At 39.9% G+C, this 21,842-nt stretch overlaps 1 protein-coding gene across 2 annotated transcripts in view; it reads left to right on the top strand.

The window, feature by feature from the left end:
• OLA1 (Obg like ATPase 1) overlaps window positions 1-19,161 on the top strand; it is a 65,415-nt gene extending 46,254 nt beyond the window's left edge. For both annotated transcript variants that reach the window (XM_053471609.1, XM_053471608.1), the window contains exons 8-11: window positions 11,071-11,211; window positions 11,814-11,910; window positions 14,108-14,230; window positions 18,667-19,161. In XM_053471609.1, the coding sequence (XP_053327584.1) occupies window positions 11,071-11,211; window positions 11,814-11,910; window positions 14,108-14,230; window positions 18,667-18,768 (463 nt within the window). In that variant the 3' untranslated portion in view covers window positions 18,769-19,161. The remainder of the gene's footprint in view (window positions 1-11,070; window positions 11,212-11,813; window positions 11,911-14,107; window positions 14,231-18,666) is intronic.
• The last annotated feature ends 2,681 nt before the right edge of the window (window positions 19,162-21,842 follow it).

Below are 21,842 nucleotides of genomic sequence, written 5' to 3'. Positions count from 1 at the left end.
ATATATATATATATATACACACACACACACACACACGCTCTGCATGGACAAAAGTATTGGGACACCTGACCATTACACCAACAGTGACTTTTATGACATCACATTCTAAATACATAGACATTAATATGTAGTTGGCCCCCTTCAGCATGCCAAGTCTTTTTGGACAATGCGATTCGAATTTAAAGAAATCCTGACAGCGTCCCTATTGAGTTCTTTGTCGCCCTAAGCAAGCGATGACTGAACGGACTGTTACATAAGTAAAAATATGGCATAATTGGTGTGTATAAACTGTGATATATGGTTATACGCTAACAGATTTAGTGAGTTTGAATTATTGATTTAAATATCTTTAGAGGCGGATAGGCGTGTGTCACGGACAAAATGGCATAGGGGCCACCATCGCTCTTTAGGTTTAAGAGGCATGTGGTTTTTTGTTTTAACCATTGTTTCCTTTACGTTATACAATGTCAAAGATATATACTTTTTTCCCCAACCCATTAAGTCATTCTACAATGTATTTAGTTTCTCTTGATGCATATCATGGGTCCCGTACGTGACGTTGTAGGTACAAGCAGAAAAGATGCCTGCCTCTCTAGAACATGCGCATCACATTTATGAGATGCGTTTTTACAACTTTGGAAAGTGTGAAACTTTAAATATATTTTAGATATATTTTTCAATGCACTACTGAAATATCTGTCCAGTAGTAGTAGTAGTAGTAGTCCATTACTTTGCTTGTTACCACATTTCTTGGCTAATGCTACGGGGGTTCCTTCTGTTGTGGCCAAGAAGACCCTTCACACAGGCGCCCGTAAGATGTTTACCCATCCATGAAGGACCAGCTCTTATTTATTAAACGTTCGCAGAGGTAATATGTTTTATTTTAGCTTGTGCGGAGTGATCTTTTTATTAACTATCTATAAAATACTATAAAGGTCAAAGGAAAATACATTCTCCCATCCCTACCAAATGTTTGGAACAATGGTTAACTCTTTGGGCCACTACTGAGCGCAAACTACTTGCCCAACTGGTAAATGAAACAGTAAGTCACACTGCGGAAAAAATTGCTTTACCGCGATCCAAACCCCAGCTATCTTTAAAATAACGTTTTTTTATTTTTAACTGACGAACACCCATTTTGTCTTTTGACGTAAAATGATTTGCTCTGTCTCTTCCTCGGTTCCCTCAAACTCCGCTGCGCACTGGAACAAAACATACACATTTAGTACTCGGGGGGCCACTGGTGGCTCTTGTTCCATCCTTTTTTTTTTCCCCCATCCAAAAAAAAATGTAATTTCTTTGTCTCCATGTAAAAAAAAAATCCCCCAAAGGTGTCTTGAATGTAGCATTTCATGTTCCTAAACGGAAGCTCACAACAAGGAGCTTATCAGAACAAATTGTCTAGCCCGGCCCCTTCTTCACTCAGAACCTAATGACCCTTTATCATCATGGTTTAGATTGCTGGACACAGATGTGAGAAAATATAAGTAATCTGCAGGTAACTATAGTAGCTTCACTGATGTTCTCAGAGAACTGACTGCTGGGAAGATAAAAAGCTTCCCACTGAGCCGGTGACTTTCCAGCCGCAAAGCACATCATGATCTCATAAATGAAGTTTTATTTGCCAAAGAATCACAATAAGACGCATTAGGATGTTCAGCAGGGTAACCCTATTCAGGGAAGAACAGACAATTCATTTAGCTTGTTACGGCGCGAGAAAATATATAAATCTTGTTTCCTTTCTTGTGAAAAGAAGACTAGATATTGTAGATGATGCCCTGCAGGTAGCGCATCGTTTTTACATATTTGTTTTGAATAGTCCATCATCCAATGTGTCTTCTTTCTTTTAGAAAAGTACCGGCTTCTATGATGAATCGCCTTACATATACTAAACCATATATATAGAAAGCAAGGATATTATCCTTTAACATTTCTAGAATGGCTTGAATGACCCGCTGAAAGAAAGACAAAGCTGCTTCAATAAATGCAGAGATATTCATGTTTTAGGGAACCACCCGTCTAAGCGGTTCATCACCACGCAGCCCCGTGTGAATATGCTGTTCATCTATGTGATTTCACGAAAGGGCAAAGAGACAGGTAAAGATGTCATACAGAGGTTACAGCTTTTCCTGCATCTCTTTAGCTATGTATTATCTTTCTGGCCCTGACTGGCCCAGTGCTGCGGCCCACTTACCTTTACTGCCCCTCCTGCAGCAGATCTGGTCCTTCATGGTGCCGACGCCATGAGCCGCACTCTCCGTGTTTAGCTCGGGTTAGGCAGGACTGTGCTGTAAGCCTTAATACATTTGATCAAGTGTAGGTGCTGTATATCTGTGAGCAGAAACTAACACTCCTGTACTCATATATATGTGTGTGTATATAGATATATATAGATAGATATATTATAGATATTACCGTATGTGCTCAATTATAAGACGACCCTGATTATAAAACCCAAAATTTGAATATTAATTTAGAGGAAAAAGAAGCATGAATATAAGACTACCCGATAGGAAAAAAGTTAGAAAATGGTTCTAAAGTGGTAAATATTCACATATAAACTTTTTTCCATATTTTATAAACTATTATTTAAAGTTTTTTTTGTTGTTGTTTTATTTATATTTGCTGCTCTGCCCCACTTATGCACATCTGCCCCCCCCCAGATATCTCCCTGCAGCGCTGCGGGGGATCTGGATCTTAGTCTTGTAGACAGACCTCTATTTGAGGTCTGATTAGACGACGACCTCGAATATAAGACGATGGTTATTTTTCAGAGCACTTGTGATGTGTTTTTTACCCCTTGTACAGCACTGCAGAATATGAGAGTGCTATATAAATCAATAAAGTGAATATGTAACGTCATTACCACTGTTACCTTTCAACCATGTGATATTGAGAGGTTAATCGTTTTTAAGGGGTCGTTTATTGCCTGCAGAATCCCCCATGGATTTGGGCAAAAACATTTAAACTGTGTCAAAGTGTATGCAGCGTTTCTAAAATGTGCTTTGAGAATGTATCATTTTATTTGAAAAAAAATAAATTCTAGAGTTTTTTTTGTTTTGTTTTTTTCTTTTCTAATCCTAAAATCTTAAATATATGCTTCAGTTTCCTGATAAGATCTAGATGTAGAAGTAAGCGTTTGTTTTTCTTGGTTAAATATGCATAAAGTTAGTAGAACAGTGGAATATTTTATGAGGTGGAAGCCTTGGGGCATCTTATCTGCGTCAGCTTTCTGTTTTTCCTCTAATAAAATTAGTGATAACCAACTACAGCTGTGATTCTAAAAATACTTTGCGTACATGTGTACACACACACACACACACACACACACACACACACATGTATTATATGCACGTAAGTGTGTACAGGTCTGTAAATGTGTATATAATGGTACATTTGTCTGTAGGGAATGTTCGGTTCCTTTTCCGTAATTTTGAATAAACGTTGAACATCACAGGATCTTGTCTGCTGCAAAGTTTTGTTTGAGCTTTTTAATCTGAGTGATTAGCTGAAATAATGACCCTGTCAGACTTAATCACATTAAAATGTGGTTAACATCATTTAATTTTTTCCACTTAATATGCAAAAATTTCCACTAGATTTGCACTGAAGGCCATTGAAATTCCATTAGAACAAGAATAAAAATTTCAGGCATCATTTATTCAGAGAAGAAATAAAGGTCTCGATTGGGAACTGCTGAATCTTTTTTATTAGGGAAACTATGAATCATCTCACATTGTATCAAAGACTTGTGCCCAATTCAGGCTACTTGATTTGATATTTTGTGTAAGCTTGGTTGTTCCCAGTAAGGGTATAGGTATCCCGTTTAACGTCAAAGCCATAGGGAATGTTTCTTTAAAAATAATATTAGCACTGTACCGAGGTGCCTCGACCGCCCACAATATTATAGGTGATGGTCCTACATCTAAGTAAAGGAGTTTTTATGCAAAATCTTAATTTTTTCTTTAATATCAGTTGTATATAAAGTAAAATGAGACCAAATATTCCATTATTCCTCTTAATTATTACGCAGGGCCAACCTATTTTCCAACAAGATGGGCTGATGTAATGGATAGTTTGATCTTTGAGATGAATGTAATGAAGCTTCTTACTTTGGCCGTTTTTTTAGTCTCGCCTCCATTTTCAGTTTTTTGGAACATCTTTGGAAAATGGATAGTGTCTTCTGCAGCCAACTGTCCTAGCTGGTGTTGTGTGGCCCTTCTTCTACCGCACCCAGTGAAGGCTCTGTAGGGGTTGCATGTGTATAGGTAGAAGATGGGCTTTGGAAATGGGTCCAGCGTGACAGTGGATGGGACTGAGCTAGGAACTTTGGTAGGACTGTTAAGCTTTTCCAGTTTTGAGTTCCACAGCTTGCCTAAGAAGATGGGGGCAAGCCTTCTCTGCCTTATGGAAAATCCAGTTATGACTTTTATTTAAGTCTCATGTTACTCATTTGAAAAGTTTATATGTCTGTACGTGGATATTACTAATGTGATCAGTTTATACAGTATCTTACAAGCAATATCATCTACAACTTCATTGTATGCCTATAAGACGTTTCAGATGGCCAGACAAGGACATGTTCCTTTTTGGAGTGTGGCTAGAGGTGAAGTTTGAATACTTTTATTGAGAATGTTGTACCTATTTACAGGAGTGAGTAAAGCATTTAGAAGAATCCTAATTTGCAGGATTTACGTTATAAACACATTTCTTATTTTTCCTATACACATTATTGTGAATTTGGGGGCTGTAGAACACTGCTACGCTTGTACCTAATGGACATCCTGAGCTTCTGGAAGACAGGAACGTTAGTGGAGGACAGAGGAATTTGGGCCCCTGTCCATAGAGAAAATGGGGGCTACAATACATTTTAATGTGTGATCTAAATACACGTGTCACCCGCATTGTCTTTTTCAAGGTTGGAGGGGCTATTTTGCACTGAGACTAATTTAAGGTGAAGTCGGCAAGGTCTTCCACACTTGGGTTCATTTATTCCCAAAGCATGAGTTTAAGGTGTTAAGTCATCATTCACACCACACAAAATTAGGTTTCCTCCTATCCTTCAAATGCTGTTGAAATAGGGGTGGATGTGTGTACCCTCTACAGCGAGATGCTGATTACCGCTTTTACAAGAAGAACAGAAACACCGCGTACTCAGTAAACCAACAACTATTTAGTTAACCAAAGACATGTGTTATTACTCCAGAGAGGGATTGCTTGTGGTTGCCTGCCCTGAATAGTAAAATAATGTTTGCTTTTTATAAGCATACATAGGGAACAGTCGCACTTGTGGTAACCCACATCAATAAAGATTTTCTCCGCTAGTTGTATAATGTAAACATTATAGTCTTTTGCTGTAATATCGGACTGGCGTTTTCTTAAGATGCCTATAGAGCAGTGCCAATTTGGCATCAAGCAGCATGTGACGATAGGATGCTTGCCCGTTGAGCTTGGGCCATGATTGATTAATTTGACTCTTTTTGAGAAGATATTTATTTTCTCTCTCTCCTTCTCTAACTAAGCTAATTTCCAATCATCGTAGACGGTAGGTTGGCTGGTTTAATCGTTTTTTATGGACTATTTGCTTACCTTAAAGGGGAACTTTTGCCATCACAGCTCTCGTTATAACTGAATTCGTTAGTTAAAACCACCCATACCTATAGCTTCTACTTATCGCCCTTCTCAACCAGACTTACAAAGGTTGCCTGAACCAAACCACAACAATCAGCAACATAACAGTAGAGCAGAGATAGTTAATTGGGAGAAATAATTCCTGATTACAGGGTGTTAAGATGTCCTTCTCTGCTATACACATACGATGGGTTGTTAAATATATACATCTTGCTTATTTTAATCCAAAATATGCTAAATTGCTGTCAAACTGTATTGAGATGTATTGATTTAATGGTACGAGTGTGATAAGAGTTATAACGTAATGCTTTATGTTTATAGAAGTTGGAGATAAGCAGTAAACATCTTAAAGTTTTGGCTGCAGCGTTACTAGGGGCCCCTACCAATTATACATATTATAATATTTTATAAATATTCTATATTTACTCGATAGAAAATGCAGGGTACTGGAACATTGGCCATTGCTGGTGAACGAGACACAGCACAGGAGCGTATTCCCGAATGTAGAGTAACAGGCAGAGTGGTGGAGAAGTTTGCGAACGGACATGATGATTCTCCTTTTATCCAACTCTTCAAGGAAAAAACAAAACTATGCGCTTTTTAAAGACTGAACATTAATTGCCCGTTACTTATGTTTGCACAGCCAATTATATATTTGTGGTATGTGTGAATTATTTGGCTCTTTTTTTTTTTCTTCTTCAAATATCTACAAGAAGACTAGAAGATATCTCTGATGTTCATTAACAGTCCTAAGTGAATCCTATGCGTATAGTCTATTACTTTTTCTAGCTTATTTTGCAGCCAAATTAGTGAATCAATTGGCAATACAAACATTTTTTGGCACTTGGCACTATTACACATATGTTTCTACATGTGTGTGTGTGTATTGTTGCTTGTCTTCTATATAAGTTAGGTATATCTGTGATATGTGGGGCAAACCCTGCATAACTAATTAGCTCTGTCTTCCAAACTCTCTTCCACGGGGCTTAAAAAGTCAGTCTTTGAAGATGGGAAGTGGGAAAGTCATAGGTAGGGAATGAAGGTGTGAGGTTTATGTCAGGGTTCTGGCCATGATTGTTTCAGCTGTCCGCTTCCACCACAGAAGTGTTAGCGTGGTGTAGAATGTAATCCTGCCTATCCTCCTGCTCTCAGTCACAGACATAATAGAGAATGTGGACTGTACATGCTTATTGTGTTTTTATTCACAAACAGTCGTCCCTTATCTCTCCGATTTTTACCTCCGTAAGATCGTTTTAGTTGCTGCAGGCAACTGCCTTCAAAGAAAGCGGGATATCCTCATTGTAGACTCTCGATTAGAATTGTCCTTCGGCTTTCCCTTGGGTAGCCTTTAGGTTTGCTCATACAGGGTGACTTAAGCCTAAATCTCTCATTCACATCCTCTTGGTAGATCCTCTTGGTAGTATAAGAACGTCAGTATGTGGTTGTTTGTAGAACGTTAATGGTGCTAGCCGCAGAGTGTATTTCAGTGCGTTATTCTGTCGGTGAAAAATAAAAAAGAGCAAGTCCGATGTCAGTCACTCTGGAAACCTTTACACCTCTGTGCTCATTTGTGGGTAGAATGTGGCAGCCTTGAGTCTGAATTGTGAAGCTCATCTGTCAACACTTTAAGATTTTCTCCTTTGTTATTAGGCTTGTGGTTCTCTACACTGTCATTTTTTTTTGCCAATTATAGTTAAGGTACAATAGAGCATTCACCGTCTGAGTCTCTCCGTAGCAGTACAGAAATGATTTGTAAGTCTTTATTCATGTGAATTTCACATTAGAGGACCTAAGGAATGCAAATAATCTCCCCAAGGACCCAAACGAAATGCTTTTAAAATGACAGTGTACTATTTGCTGGCCCCAGTATAAAATATAAGCCTTGTTGGTACTGGTGCCAGCGAGTGGTTACAGCAGCGAGGGTTGTAACCCATGTACTGCCGCATTAGTCCTCTAAGCATTGTGAGTTCTGTCCTAATCTCAAATTACTGTATCTGTGTATACTATTCTATATGGTATTAGCCCACCAGGGACTTTGATATTGACATTTTGAGGTGTTTCTGTGGGATTTGTTGCCCATTCCTCCAGTAGAGGTCAGCCACTGATGTTGGATGAGAAGGCCCGGCTCACAATCTCCTTTACAGTTCATGCCGAAGGTGTTCGATGGGGTTGAGGTCAGGGCTCTGTCCGGCCGTTCAGGTTCCGGATTTTTATTATTGCTCTTTATTGCTCTCTATTATTGCATTTTATTAATCAGTGCCTTTCTTGGCTGAAAACATGCCTGGTCTGCTTTAAATTGGGGCACTAGTACTCCAATTGTTTAGGTTATACATACAATAATTTCACACTGTCTTAGTTTAGACTTTTCTGTGTTGTCATAAATGTATTTCGGTGGTTTGTGAAATTCCCCCCATGATGAAAGCTCTAAGTTCTGTATGGATCATAGAGAATAGTGAACTGTGATTGGTGCATCTGCAGAGAGTCCCGTTGAGTGAATAATTCATGGTTGCCTGAGCCTCTCGCTGTAATTTAAAAAACTTTTATAAAAATATATATTGTGCGACTTCTGAGAGGTCCTGCAAGGAACAGTGTAAAAAAATTCCAGACTCTGACTCATGAGGGATCCGGGCTGCTCCTTGATATAATGCGCGTGAACATCAAAACGGTCCTATTTTTCTTCATATTCCGTTTTTATTTCTCTTATCTGAGAATATAGTAAAAAAAAAAAATTTCATGTTTTGGTAGGTTTAGGTAAATCTGGAGTGTCCTCAACAGACTTTGGTCAAATGGAAAATGTCCAGTTATTCCCAGTTGGTGTATTCTTCACTGGTAATCTAGGTTTACTACACGTGACTCGTTTGAGAATATATCCAGTAATGGTTTTCTTGATATTTTTTTTTTTAGTTCCAGAACCGAATCTTAGTATTGGACTATTAAAGTGTCAGCTCAGCTAGACAGTTCCTGGTTTGGTTGTGAATATTGACTGGGGTGCACATTTGAAATGGTACAGTAATGCAGGCTTATAAAATCTAGAACAGGGAGAGCAACCAAACAAATGAACCGCTCTCAATAACACTAGTAAAAACCGTTAGTCCCCACGCAAGTCATCCTCGGCGTCTGCATTTAATCTCATAATAGCTGCCATCACCAGCTGCTGCCTTTGACACGACTGCTGATGAACTTGTGGGTTCGTTTTTTCCCCCTGAGGTGCCATTTACATCGACTATTCAAACGCTCACAGGCCGTAATTTCCGACCACTCGTTCGACAATAGCCATAACAACCCTGTTTTAAATCTTGCAGATTAGCGGGGCCAGGATAATGAATATCACATATTCGTGTGCAATAATCCCTTCCGTTCATAGAGACCCTCAAACAGTTCTCGCTGCCATTAATCGGGGGGGAAATCTTATTACCAGCTCTTCATTTTGTGTCGTTTGTTCCTCCCCATGTGGCAAGGTTTACTGGTTGCAGTGCGGCCTTATACCAGCTAAGCATCGGCTAATAACTAAAAAGAGAACGTGGACTATTTATGAAAGAAAGAGATTGCAAAATGTTAAAGTATATTGCCTACAGTCAGGTTGAGAATACCCCTTCATTTAGGGGCATTTACTATAGGGGTATCTTTTGGGTTTCTGTAAGATCCCGATTATGTGATGCACTACGTATTGTGCAGCACTGCGGAATATGATGGCGCTATATAAATCAATACATAATACTCAAAAGGGACAGTCAAGCAGTGGATGATGATGATGACGGGACTTCTTCTGTCAGTGACAGTAAATGACGTGCAGTGGGTGAGCCGGGACCCGCACTGCAGCTTTAAAACGCTGTTCTGCAATTATTGCAAATCATATATACGAAGAGAGGATTCGGTTTTGGATAATATATGCAAATTTCTGTTTTCTTTCTGGAAAGCTGAGTTTTTTTCTGTATTATTTCATTAACCTCCGGCAGCTGAGCTTGCGATCTAATAGTTGTCATTGCATCATTCAAAATGTGATATTTCTTGCTAGAAGAATAATGATAGGTCCTTATTATGGAGGGGCTCTAACAATTGCACTCTGGAATGATGGGTAGGAATCAACCTTTGAACGGTCTTGTGAGTCTAGCATTATCACAAAGTATGCGGGCCGAGGTTTATACACTAATTTTATTTATTAGCATCACATGTTCACGGGAACGATCGCCTCTGGGGTAAAACATTTCCACGTCGGAGGCTGGCACAGGAATTCAGAAATCAGTGGGGTTACCCCTTACAGATCAAGGCTTTAGTCCAAAGGGATGCCAACCGAAGACTCCATATTCTTTTTGACCAATATGGCTCCACCCGTTTTGCGTATTAACTATTGTTAGCTTTTATTTATATACACATTCACAGGTTAAGATAAATGGGTATGTTTGGTAAAGAGGACCACGCTTGATGCCAGTCGTAAGACTACTTAAAATATCACATCTGTGAGCTTTTGTTATAAAATATCAGTTATTTAGTTACATTGTGACTTCAGTATAGAAAAGGGATGGCATCTCTGGCGCTCTAATGTTGGAAGCGCGGACGCCCCACATTTCGGGTTGTGGATGTAACTTCACAGTTTATTGTGTTTATTTGCTGGGCTTTATGTATAATTTCATCACTTGTGCTAGTGTACACGTTCCCCTTGTAGCCTTCTTTGCAATTAATATAAATCCGGTGTGCAATAGTATAGTATAATAGTTTAAATCATCTTAATCCAGACGCCCCATCTGCTGAAATGCAGGTTCTGTGTCTGAGGATCACAATCGTTGGTAATCTCCGGCGTTTGGGATGATTTGCTTTGCATTTTCTCCGCTCTGGCATGCAAAGGGTCAAGGTTTTTTTTTATTTTTTATATTTATTTTATTTATGGATGCCATAGTTTCTGTTGCCACAGGGCTTATACAGAGCATATGGAAGAAGGCAAAGAACATCCAGTGCCCTCACCTCAATTTTTTTTTACCAATTATGTGCATTTCTATAGATCGTTTAATTCTCCCCTAACAGTTCAGAGCAGTCATCGCACGTCTGACATCCCGATGAGAACGCCACGCGGGCTATTGACCAAGACGCCACTTAGATGAACTTTACCAACCGGTTTTGAAACTTCCAATTAAACCCCTGTTCACTTTTGTGTCTTTTTTCTCCTTTTTTGTGAATACGGAACTGTAAGCCCCCCCCCCCGACCTTTTAATAATCCTCCACCGTCAGACGCGGCGTCCAAGGTAAAAGCGGAGAAGAGTGAAGTATTCGTGGAGTACACCTGAAGCCTGTTAATGCCGCGACCTTGGAAAGCTATACACAATAAGATGGCATCATAAAGTCGTGCGACGCTTATGAATATGGATGTGCTACTTGATAATAATGAATGTGGCACAGTCATGCATGCGCTACAAGATAATGTTGTGCCCTTTTTTTTGTCTACAGGTTGATAAAAATTAAAGAGTGGGTGGACAAGCATGACCCGGGGGCCTTGGTCATTCCTTTTAGCGGAGCCTTGGAACTCCAGCTGCAAGACATGAGTGATGAGGAGAAGCAGAAGTATCTGCAGGAGAAAGTGACACAAAGGTTAATTAGCATTCATTTTTCCCTACACTTTATTATCAACTATTTCCTTGCTGTAATTTAATTGCTCGCGCTGATAGAATAATAAATGACAGGGTAATTACCATTATAAAGAGGGAATCTTCTCCTTTCTTTAGCATGAGACATAGTTGAAAAGATTTATTTTAAATTAAGTTTTTAACTGTCATCTGTCATCTCCGCTCAGTGTTTTTAATTATAGCATAGGTGCTTTTTTTATGGGGGGGGGGTATCCTCAGACCTGGAAGGGATTTGAACAATCAGCCCGGAAAATTCTGTGTCCTATGTTACTGGCGTGTGGAATCCGTGTATATTTATCATGGGGGGGCATGCTTAGTGTTTTACCTTATATGGCAGCGAGCCAATATAGTAAATATATAATAAGCAGAGGAATGTCTATCGGCAATGTCAGGGTTAAAATCATCAGCCGCCTTATTCTGCTATGTATTTACTTAGCGATGAGCGCAGCCGAGGTTTGTAGAACCCGGTTACTGAACGCTCATTCATTCATTCTTTCGTGTTTTTTTTTTTTTTGTTAAGCCCGTCCCTCTCGTGCTGTAAACTGATTATTTGCTTTCTTGTTTCAGCGCCTTATCCAAGATTATTAAAACTGGATACGCAGCACTTCAGCTCGAATACTTCTTCACCGCGGGCCCCGACGAAGTACGCGCATGGACCATCAAGGTAAGGCTCCTTACTTCAGTCCCTCGCCAACTGAATTCAGATTGATATCGGCCACTTTGTAGTTTGCGGCGGAGGTTCGCCAGTCATTACAGATGAGCTTTTTGTGCCCGGGATAAGTTTAATTATTTGAGAGCCGCTGAACGGTGACAGCGCTGCGGCATTGATGGAGGCCGGTAACAATGACATAGTCTGCATTTCTTCATCCCGTAGAATCTGGCTCCCCTCCTCCTGCGGTCAGAGATAAGAAGCCCCCGTATTATACTTGTTTAATCTGTGTGACCTGAGTTCTTCTGCAGTGAAATTGATGTTACACTTCATTCTGTATTCAGTAACTTTGTTTGGATTGTAGGTGTTCCTTTTTCCTCCCTGTGCCTTTTTATTTTATTTTTTTTGCCCCCCCCCTTCTTTCTTTGCCTGGGCTACATTTTCAGCTTTGAAAGCCATATAACATCATTACACTTCTTGCAGATACACGCAACGCCAGTGTGTAATAATTCATCTCTTTAAGTGGTTTATAATTTAAGAGGTAGACTTTGTTCCGATAATGCCATACATACCATCCAGACACTAATAAAAACCGCGATGATATGGGCTTAAAATATTGATATTCACTGATTGTGCCCGCGGCGACTGACTAATTTGTTCCCAAAGGACAATGAGAAGTGAAATGGTTTGCTTTTAAATGGAAATACCCTCTGTGATGGCGTCTATTATTCCCGCATACATTGACGCGCACGTAGCTACAAATTATGTATTACAAAATATGTAATTATTACAGGAACGTACAAAGACTTCAGCATTCCTTTTGATTCCGATCAAAGAAGTACAATTTCTAGAGGAAAACAAGAGAGATTAAATCCTTGCAGCGGGGGCTCCTGACTTTTAATCGAATGCCGGGCTCCTTCGCATTGACAGGGCCGGAGGTCGGGGCTAAAAATACACGCATTGGGGCTGCCTGCCTGCCTGCCTGCCTGCCTGCCTGCCGCATTAGTGTTTATGTAAGCGTGTGCGAGTGTGTGTTAATGTATATCTAAATCCCTACGGAGCACCATATAGGCACATACTATCCTATTGTACATTATACTCACTGTATCTATGATCACTATATATGAATCTATACATTGGAAGAATTTTATTCAATGCTCATGTACCTTTGCACGCAAACATCACTGATCATGCTGATTTTTAATATACTATAGTTTGAAATGCATTTCCAATAGAATGAAGTCGTCGTATAAAACGTATTTGAGGGTTTTTATGTTATTTCGCTAGCTTGCTATACGGAGGGGCAGGGAATCCGGACACGGATCGAACTTGTTGTATGGAACTTGTCGTTGAGCCTGCCTTCGCTGCTAAAGCTTGGGCTGCGATAAATGATAGCTGGTTTGCCGTATGAGCGATCGCAGCTAGCCCCAGCCTAATGTGCAGGCGCGGTGTTTAGTCGGGTAAGCGTGAGTGAATAGCCATATTAGAGCGATAGATCTTTTATTGTAAAAACTGCGCTTTAGCATGTCATGTTCCTGAGCAGATCTGCACGCTTTATTAAGCAGCCTCAGGTCACCGTTATTTCTCAAAGCGGTTTTCATGCCTGCGCTGAGCTCGCAACTCCACATCGTCTCACCGGGCGGTTATTAGGCAAAAACAGGCACTTTGCTGGATGGGAGCGACTATTTTTACTGCAGTTTTGTGTGGTTGAATTTATCCACCAAGTATTTTTTTAAGTTAGAAATGTTTATTGGTATATAATAATAATAATAATTATAAAGAACATTCTGTTCATCCTTAGTATAATATATATATAATAAATGCATACTGATTTATCTAATGATTAGTGCTTGTGTTGGTAATTTAATACAAAAACCAAGGTTGGACATATTTAAAAACTATCATTAACAAAACAAAACGTGTGTGTAAAATACATATGCTTAATTGCTTTTATACATTATATATATAATTATTAATATAATTAATAATGATATATATATAATTATTTTTATTTTTTTAAATATTGAGTGTTTGATGAAGTAAGGCACGGCTGCAGCGAGTGATATATTCCGTATATATATTGCGTTGAGTGTTATCTGGTTATCGGATCTCTGGTACTTTCTGCGAGGTCCGGATTCGCATTAAGTAACAGAACCCCCCAGCCCGCGATTCGTCCTCCTGCACGTCTCATTGCTGCTCTTCCTTTTGACAGAAAGGGACAAAGGCTCCTCAGGCGGCAGGGAAAATTCACACGGATTTCGAGAAGGGTTTCATTATGGCGGAGGTAATGAAATTTGATGATTTCAAGGAAGAAGGCTCCGAAACAGCCGCCAAGGTGAGTTCTCTCTGTCTTGTGTTTCAGGAGAACTTGGTCTGGTGACGAGGGAATGTAGCTGTCACCTTCGGCAGGTTCTCTCAGCCTCCAGCGTCACTCCCAGCGGAACTGACTCTTTAACAAACTCTCGGCAGCTTGCTGGAACATGACAATGTACAATTACCCAGACACAGATCATGTTAGTCTGTCCTAAATGCAGAAGATGTCCATCCTGGCCTCCTCGTCTCCAACAAAACCAAAATACATACACATAACTCATCTGATTTCATTTAACCAACACTTAGTGGAACTAATTAGACCGAGAAATGTATTCTTCACAAATTTAATGTTATTTCCCAGTGAGTTTTGCTGCTACGTCCGATGAGATGTCCCAAAAACCTCCACCATGACAATGAAATGCTTTCAGAAGCATTGCTATAGGTACTGTAGGTACTATAGGCATATTAAGAAATCATTGAGATTGACATGTTATAATTATAGTTTCTCAGGCACATATCTACACATATGTATGGTACATGTACACTTACAAATGCAACATATTTAGAACATACATATTTGTGCTAATCCATGTTTGTTATTCTTAAAGTGTTTTAAATTGTGTAATAGTTAGCCTGTTCTGTCTATTTCAAGTCACGTCGCCTACCTTGTCACTTGTCATTGATTTTTATTTTGTGCCTGAGGTCTACTGCAGCTAATTGCTGGGTCATCGATTATATCTTCATGAGAACCGAACGTTTTTAAACCTTTAACAGCATATGTATTTAAAATTGTGGACCTTGTTAAAATTAGGGACTGCCCTAGAGATCTAGGACTCTTAGCCACTATGCATACACCTTATGCAGCACAGTAGGAAGAGAAAGTGAAAAATAAAGCAAAAGCCAGAGAGGTCTGTAGCAGAATGTGAAGCGACACGAGTTGATTTGTGAGGGGTATTGTCGTGGGACCAGAAGAAGCACTTCAGCACAAGAACGCGGGGTTCGGGACACTTTAATGAATCCACGTCCTGAACACTAGAGGGACTGATTAGACGAACGCATGCAATACATTACTTTTACCTGGAAGTGTTTGTCAGGTGTCAGGTTTTTCTTACTACATATTGTTAAGACGGTGCTACCGGCTTATAAATCAAATGTACTTCCTGGTTCTTATTCACTAAACGGGGAGACGGGTTGCAGTGAGATCCCAGACCTCGCTGTGTAGTGTGAAGGGCCGACCACCTGACGTTTTTCTGCGAGGAGATTCAAGCTGCTCGGCATAACGCGGCGTGACGTCATCGCGATGACATTTGTAAGATCTGAACAACAAAGTTGACACTACGTAGCGCGGTGAAGCCCGTCTACTCTGATGTCCGCTCTGCCGCACGCCCGTCCTTTAGGAAATAAATGCACATTCTGGTTCTAGATCCTTACGCATTACCCGAGTCAGTACGCAGATTTTACATATTGTGACGTGGGTCATTTAGCTATTTAAATACACAGCGTACTAAATGTCACTTCTGTTTGTGACAATATTCTTGTGGACATCCGATGTGCTCGTTTACCATTAATGAATGTTATGGATTTTTGGAGAAATGTGAAATAGTCCATCCTTTTACCCGTTTCATTGCAAAGCCTGAAATATCAGCTGTTATCTTGAGAGTCTGAATACCTCTGTTATAGGTTAGCGGATTCCTCATTTGCAGACTTTTTAAGCGGTAGTCTATGCTTTAGACCGGGCGTTCGGGAGGACCAGTGACGTCTGTCTGTAAAACACGGTATTTTATAACCTTAAATCCTTGTGAGCATCCAAAGCCCGGCTCCGCGGCCACATGTGCAGCAAATGCGTGGTTTGGAATCATATCTCTTATACTTGGGAAGTCAGTGCTGTGAGATAACCTTAAAATAATGTCAGCGGGAGAGCGGGGAGCCAAGGGCGGCACAATCACGGAGTCATAAAAAACCCTGCTGCACTTATCCCGATGATTCAGATAAAGTAGTTTATATTTAAAGTCTGATCAGATTGTAACCTCGGCAGCCCAAATCCTATCATTGCAAAGCTGATTCATTAAGAATGGAGTAAAATGGCAAAATGAGCCTCCCACAACCGTGACAGCATTGAGACTGCTCCCTACGGAATCGTTCATTAAAACGCATAGTGTGAGGCATCCTATATTTTACGTATGGGAGAATAATGACGGATGTTGCAGAATCATCGCTCCAGCTTTGAGTGGTCTTCTCAGGATTCTTTATTAGGATCACAAGTGCCCCCCCCCCATGTTATTAGTGCTTGTGGCTCAGACAACACTGTTTCTTATATTATCATTCCAGGGACATTTGTTAATAGGTACAATTAAGAACTTTTATCGTTGACGCGGTTGCCATTCAATCCATCTTTGTTAACAAGTAGATTTTTGGAGGAACAAGAATAGAACATTGCTTGCGTTCCTCTTGCTCTGCACTCAAAAAAGATTAATTGGATCTTATTTTAAACGCAGATTAATTAGGTATAAAATGCCCTTTTTTACCCTGTTCTTCATTCGTTGGACTCGCTGTAGATGTGCCGTTCCAGGAAGAGGGCTCCTTTTCTGTGCTATCGGAACGATCTCTTCAAGTTTGATTCGCGTGCGCCTGGAACACCGGCGCGGCATAACTAATTTAATGGCGGAGCTGTGAACTCTATGCTGAATAGCTCTGTGTGCGCTTTGTAGTCTACAGGGATATTTCATTATTAGCAATCATATCTGCTTAGGCAAAGCTGCCTTCTACAGATGGCTGCTTTCAAGTGCAAATGAACTGGTTAGACGCGTCTTGTTTAATGCATACTCAAGATTCACAAATGGGTATTGATTTTGCAACCGGTTGTTTAGGATAGCAAAGGAAATGGATTAAATAGTCCCCGGGGTATTTAAAGGGACACTATCGCGTTTAATTAATTGTAAACCAAATCGCAGAAAGAATGAGAAGCGCCAGAAAATCCATCCCCGTGTCGGATGTTAAGCAATGTTTTTGTGTCACCGTTTGTTTCTTGCGTTTGTCCGCAAATAGAGAGATTGATATTAAAGCCAAATATTCTATATTACATGCATTTTATTAACGGCCTTATTGTAATCTCACATGCAGCTCACAGTTTAGTGAATAACCCCTGATGTCCCATAATAGCTTTGAAGCTGTTGGAAGTAGGGGGGTCACCTCGGCAATAGGGACCTGTCTAGAAATCCATACCATGTCTGGGGGGCATATTCAACTATATTCTGGGGGTCAAAAAAAGTTTCTCCGCAGCCATTAGACTTATGAGAAGTGATCTTAAAAATATTCCTTTGTTTTGGGAAGAAAGTGAAGCCTTTCGTGGAATTTCTTTCCTAATGTCCAATTTCTTTGTATTTAAGCATATTGGAAAGCCTGCTATGCACGCCCTTCTCGCGTTAGGATTCTGTTAGCGTGTTCATACGTTGTTCTGCTGGAAAGATGCAGCAAGTTGTTACCAATGTGTGTATCGCTACAAAATCCCAAATACAACCAGCTGATCTGGTTGTTGTTATTATTATTACAATATAACATTTGTGCTCTTGGGCAATATAATAAAATCTGTATACCTAGTAAAGAGAACAAAAACAGTGTTTTCACCGACAGTGTCAAACCAATGGAATGTCTGACACTGCAGGAGGAAAACATTGCTTTTTTAATTTAAACAAATTACATTATTAGGCTTGAAATGTTTTCAGATATTATGCAGTGTCTTAATTATCAAAAGGCCAGGCTGCTATTTGAAGATTTTTGGGAGGTTTTTTTTTTTTAATAATATATATTACATCATAACCCATCATATCTTTTCGAATGCACTTGATAGCAAAAAAAATTAACTATGTATCTACTTCAACAGTGACGTGGATATAATAAGCTTTATCTCTTCCCTTTGTATGCGTAGGATTTGTGAGCTTAGCCCATGTGAAATCACATCATTTCTGCAAATGTTCTCATTCCACCACTAGGTGGCGACATTCTGGATTTGCTTTCCCTGCGATCAGTACCAGTTTGGGTACATTTATTGTTATTTTACAAAGTGTTATTCTGTAACCGCCACGGTGTCCCCTGCTTTGTCGGTACGTGATGTGCAAATGACAGATAGGTCTGGAGTAATCTATAAAGTGATCATCAGCTGACGCAAATCTTTAGAATTTTCCGTGTATTTCATGACTCGTGCTGTTTGTAGGGATCGGAGGCAATATGAAGCTGCTCTAGCTGCCAGTGGACCACAACCCACAGCATCCTCAGCCGGGTGAACAGCAACCGTACTCTATATTCTAAGGCAGCTGTGCTTAACCCACCCTTAATATTTTATCAGACAAATCCTAAAGGGCCAAGGCCCCCCCGCATCCCTGCCCTGGTTTAAACCACATCCGCACACAGTGTGAAATATGTCCTCTGTTCGTTACTAATGTCACTTTTGTGTATTTGCAGGCTGCTGGGAAATACAGACAGCAAGGAAGAAATTACATCGTAGAAGATGGAGACATTATATTCTTTAAATTTAATACACCTCAACAACCAAAAAAGAAATAATTTTAATGTTTGGCAGAGAAGCATTTTTTTTAATAATTATTATTAAAACAGATTATTCTGTTACAAAAAAAAAATAAAAAAATAGCAGACCGGGAAACCTTTTCTCTCCTTCCCCCAGCCAAATAAATACTGTTTGTTTTGAAATGAAATGTCACCTCGCGTGAAAATACAAGTTCAGTAAACGTGCTTTTCAAATGATTAAGATCCTACTTCAAATCATAGATGCCTTTCAGGAGTCGCTACTCTCATGATACTTCATTAATCTCCATCATGTATGCCAAGGCTGACACATCTGACAGGGAGGACAATGTGGCTTGCTTCTTTTTGAATCTACAGATAATGCATGTTTTACAGTACTCCAGATGTCTACACTCAATAAAACATTTGACAAAACCAGGCTCTGTGTGTTTGGGGATGTCTGGATCGAGTGGCTGTGGTGTGTTCGATGCGATACGGCACCTGCTGGCTGCTGATTACAGAATTTAAGACATGTGTATCGTACAGTAACTGGCAGCGTGGGGCAGCTGCATTTGGATATGAGAAGGAAGTCTTTCTTGGGAATCGGAAGATTAGGTTGCCAACAATTGTTTTGTTTTCTTTTTTGTGTCCTCTAAAAAGGAGCAGACTATATCTGCATATACGCACACGCCTTACATATTTACGGAGTCCGCTGATACCTCTCGGCTAAAATGTCAGGATTCAGTTCCGTACACACGCCTGGGTGGGTGACTTGTGCATATGTTATGGGCCGTGTACTCCGGTACTCAATGAATGAACACTAACTGGGAAAGAAATCACAAGATACATCCTTCAGTTGTATTAAAAAAAAAACATAAAGGTAAAAACGATTTGGAAAAAAGTCCATTTAAGTTTGTTTCATGAATCACATTAAAAACATAAATTTTAAACGTGTGGGTTATAAGAAAATTTATCTAATTTTATGTGATTATCAAACTGTATACATATTTAATGTAAATCAATCAGATTGCACTATAAATCTGGGTACCAAAGATCACCCTTGAAGATGATTCATGAGCTCATATCTTCTAAACTAAAGCCAATCAGATCTGTGTGTGTGTATATATATATATATATATATATATATATATATATATATATAAATATGTATATACATGTATACACCACCAAAGGGTCCATAGCCATCAAATTATTTTTTTATTATTATTATTGACAAACATCATTGCACCACAAATATTAGGTACATAACATGGTATGGTTTACATAGTTTATTGTGGAGGGGCCATATGACAGAAGAGATAAATCCATCCATGATGGTAAAGCAACCAAGCTCAGCCCCGTTGTGACAGTGTAAAGGTGCTTGACTCCCCCCTGCAAAATGTTCTTGGCTGAGGGGGTGCATTGTTTCTCAGGAACAATACTGCTATAAACATTCAGTACTTATAAGAAGCATTTGTCCCTCAATAGTACAAAACTCTTCCACAGAATGCAGCCAGTGGCTTACTTTGGGGGAAAATACAGGAATTGCTGCTTTTGTTGCATTCAATAAAAATGTCAGAAAACTGTGAACAGTGGGATGAATATGTAGGGGAGAAGGGTCTAGACCCCACAGGAGTCAAACGAAGGGTCAGCGCCGCAGTATGTGCAAGGAGCCCCCCCTCGGAGTCTGTCATTAATGAAGGGAAGACCCAGTGCAGATTTCCATCATCTTGATACAAACTTGAAGGCCGTTGCCGATGTAGAGTGTTCATGTGAGAGGGCAAATATTTTATTCCATTGCTCCACAGTAAAGATCTTTTCACAATAAATACAGGGTAATGTTAGAACAAAAGGCCATCATCTAAGACGAGAGGGTCTGAAGATTAGATGAAATGTAAGGACCTTTTACTTCGCTGGGAGGGTGGTAAATAAATGGAACAACCTCCCAAGAGAAGTGGTAGAGGCTGATACAGTGAGGGTATTAAATCATGCGTGGCAAAAGCATAAAGCTATTATGATGAGCCCTGAGATGTAACATCAGGAAAATGGGCAGACTAAATGGGCTAAATGCCGCCAAATTCTATGTTTCTATATCTTACTGATTGCTCTTTTCAATATTAGAGAGCAGTCTATTTAGAGAACGAATATCTGGCAATGACTTAAAATGTAGTGATTGATGGTGAGCAGTACCCAACATACTTGGGAGTCTACCCTGAACAGTAGCAGATGCGCACGATTCTCCCGCCATAAGTGAATTAGTCTAGAACAGGCCCTTGGTATTAAGGTGCTTCATGTAGAATATACCCCCGGGAGGAACAGAGGCGAGATCAGCTCATGACATTTCCCCCCCCATTACATGTATCCCATACCTTCAATCGCTGTTCTACAGGGAGGTGGACTGCCGACGGGGTGCTGGAAGCCTGGGGTTTCCTCCAAATCAAAATTATTTACTGCATTGTATAGATTTGTAGGTGGTAAGAGAGCACTATCCTATTAATCTAGACAGGAGGGAGGCCTGATAGGACTTATACACGCCAGGCATCCACCACTTGCCATGAGAAAAGTGAAGATCAGAAATCAGTCTCCGTAAACATAACCTCCTTTAGAAAATGATCATTATTGGTAAAGCTTGGAGAAATATAAGATTTTGGTAACATAAATTCCAAGTATTGACACCCTCCCCAACCATGGAGGCAGCAGAGGTTGGAAGCTAGGAGGGTAAATGTGGGGATTTTATCATGTAGTTTATTTTACGAGGAATATGTCATATGCTGTATTAGTTTCTCTTCTGTGGATAAAGGGAGAGACATTTGCCAGTTCCAGGTCAGGGAGTACCCACAAAGCATGATATGATCAGGTATGAGCTCTGTTACAGGTCACACCAAAGCTCGGCGATGAGTGAGCGGAAGTTCTCCTTCACTTCCACGGTGAGATAATCCTTCGCGTGATGCCTATGGCAGAAAGGTTTGATGTAGATAGGCAGTAAAGCATGCTGTGCTCTGTGACGTTTCATGCTTTATTCGTGGTGAAGAACCCAAACACATCTCTACAAAATAAACATTTCTCTAGATCATTCCATGATCACACGGTAAGAGGATGTATGTTTTCCTGTGTGA

This window comes from Spea bombifrons, chromosome 7 (assembly GCF_027358695.1).
Source record: "Spea bombifrons isolate aSpeBom1 chromosome 7, aSpeBom1.2.pri, whole genome shotgun sequence".
In the NCBI taxonomy this organism is placed as follows: domain Eukaryota; kingdom Metazoa; phylum Chordata; class Amphibia; order Anura; family Pelobatidae; genus Spea; species Spea bombifrons.
Note: the sequence above shows the minus strand (reverse complement) of the source record. Positions and strands in the feature narration are given on the sequence as shown.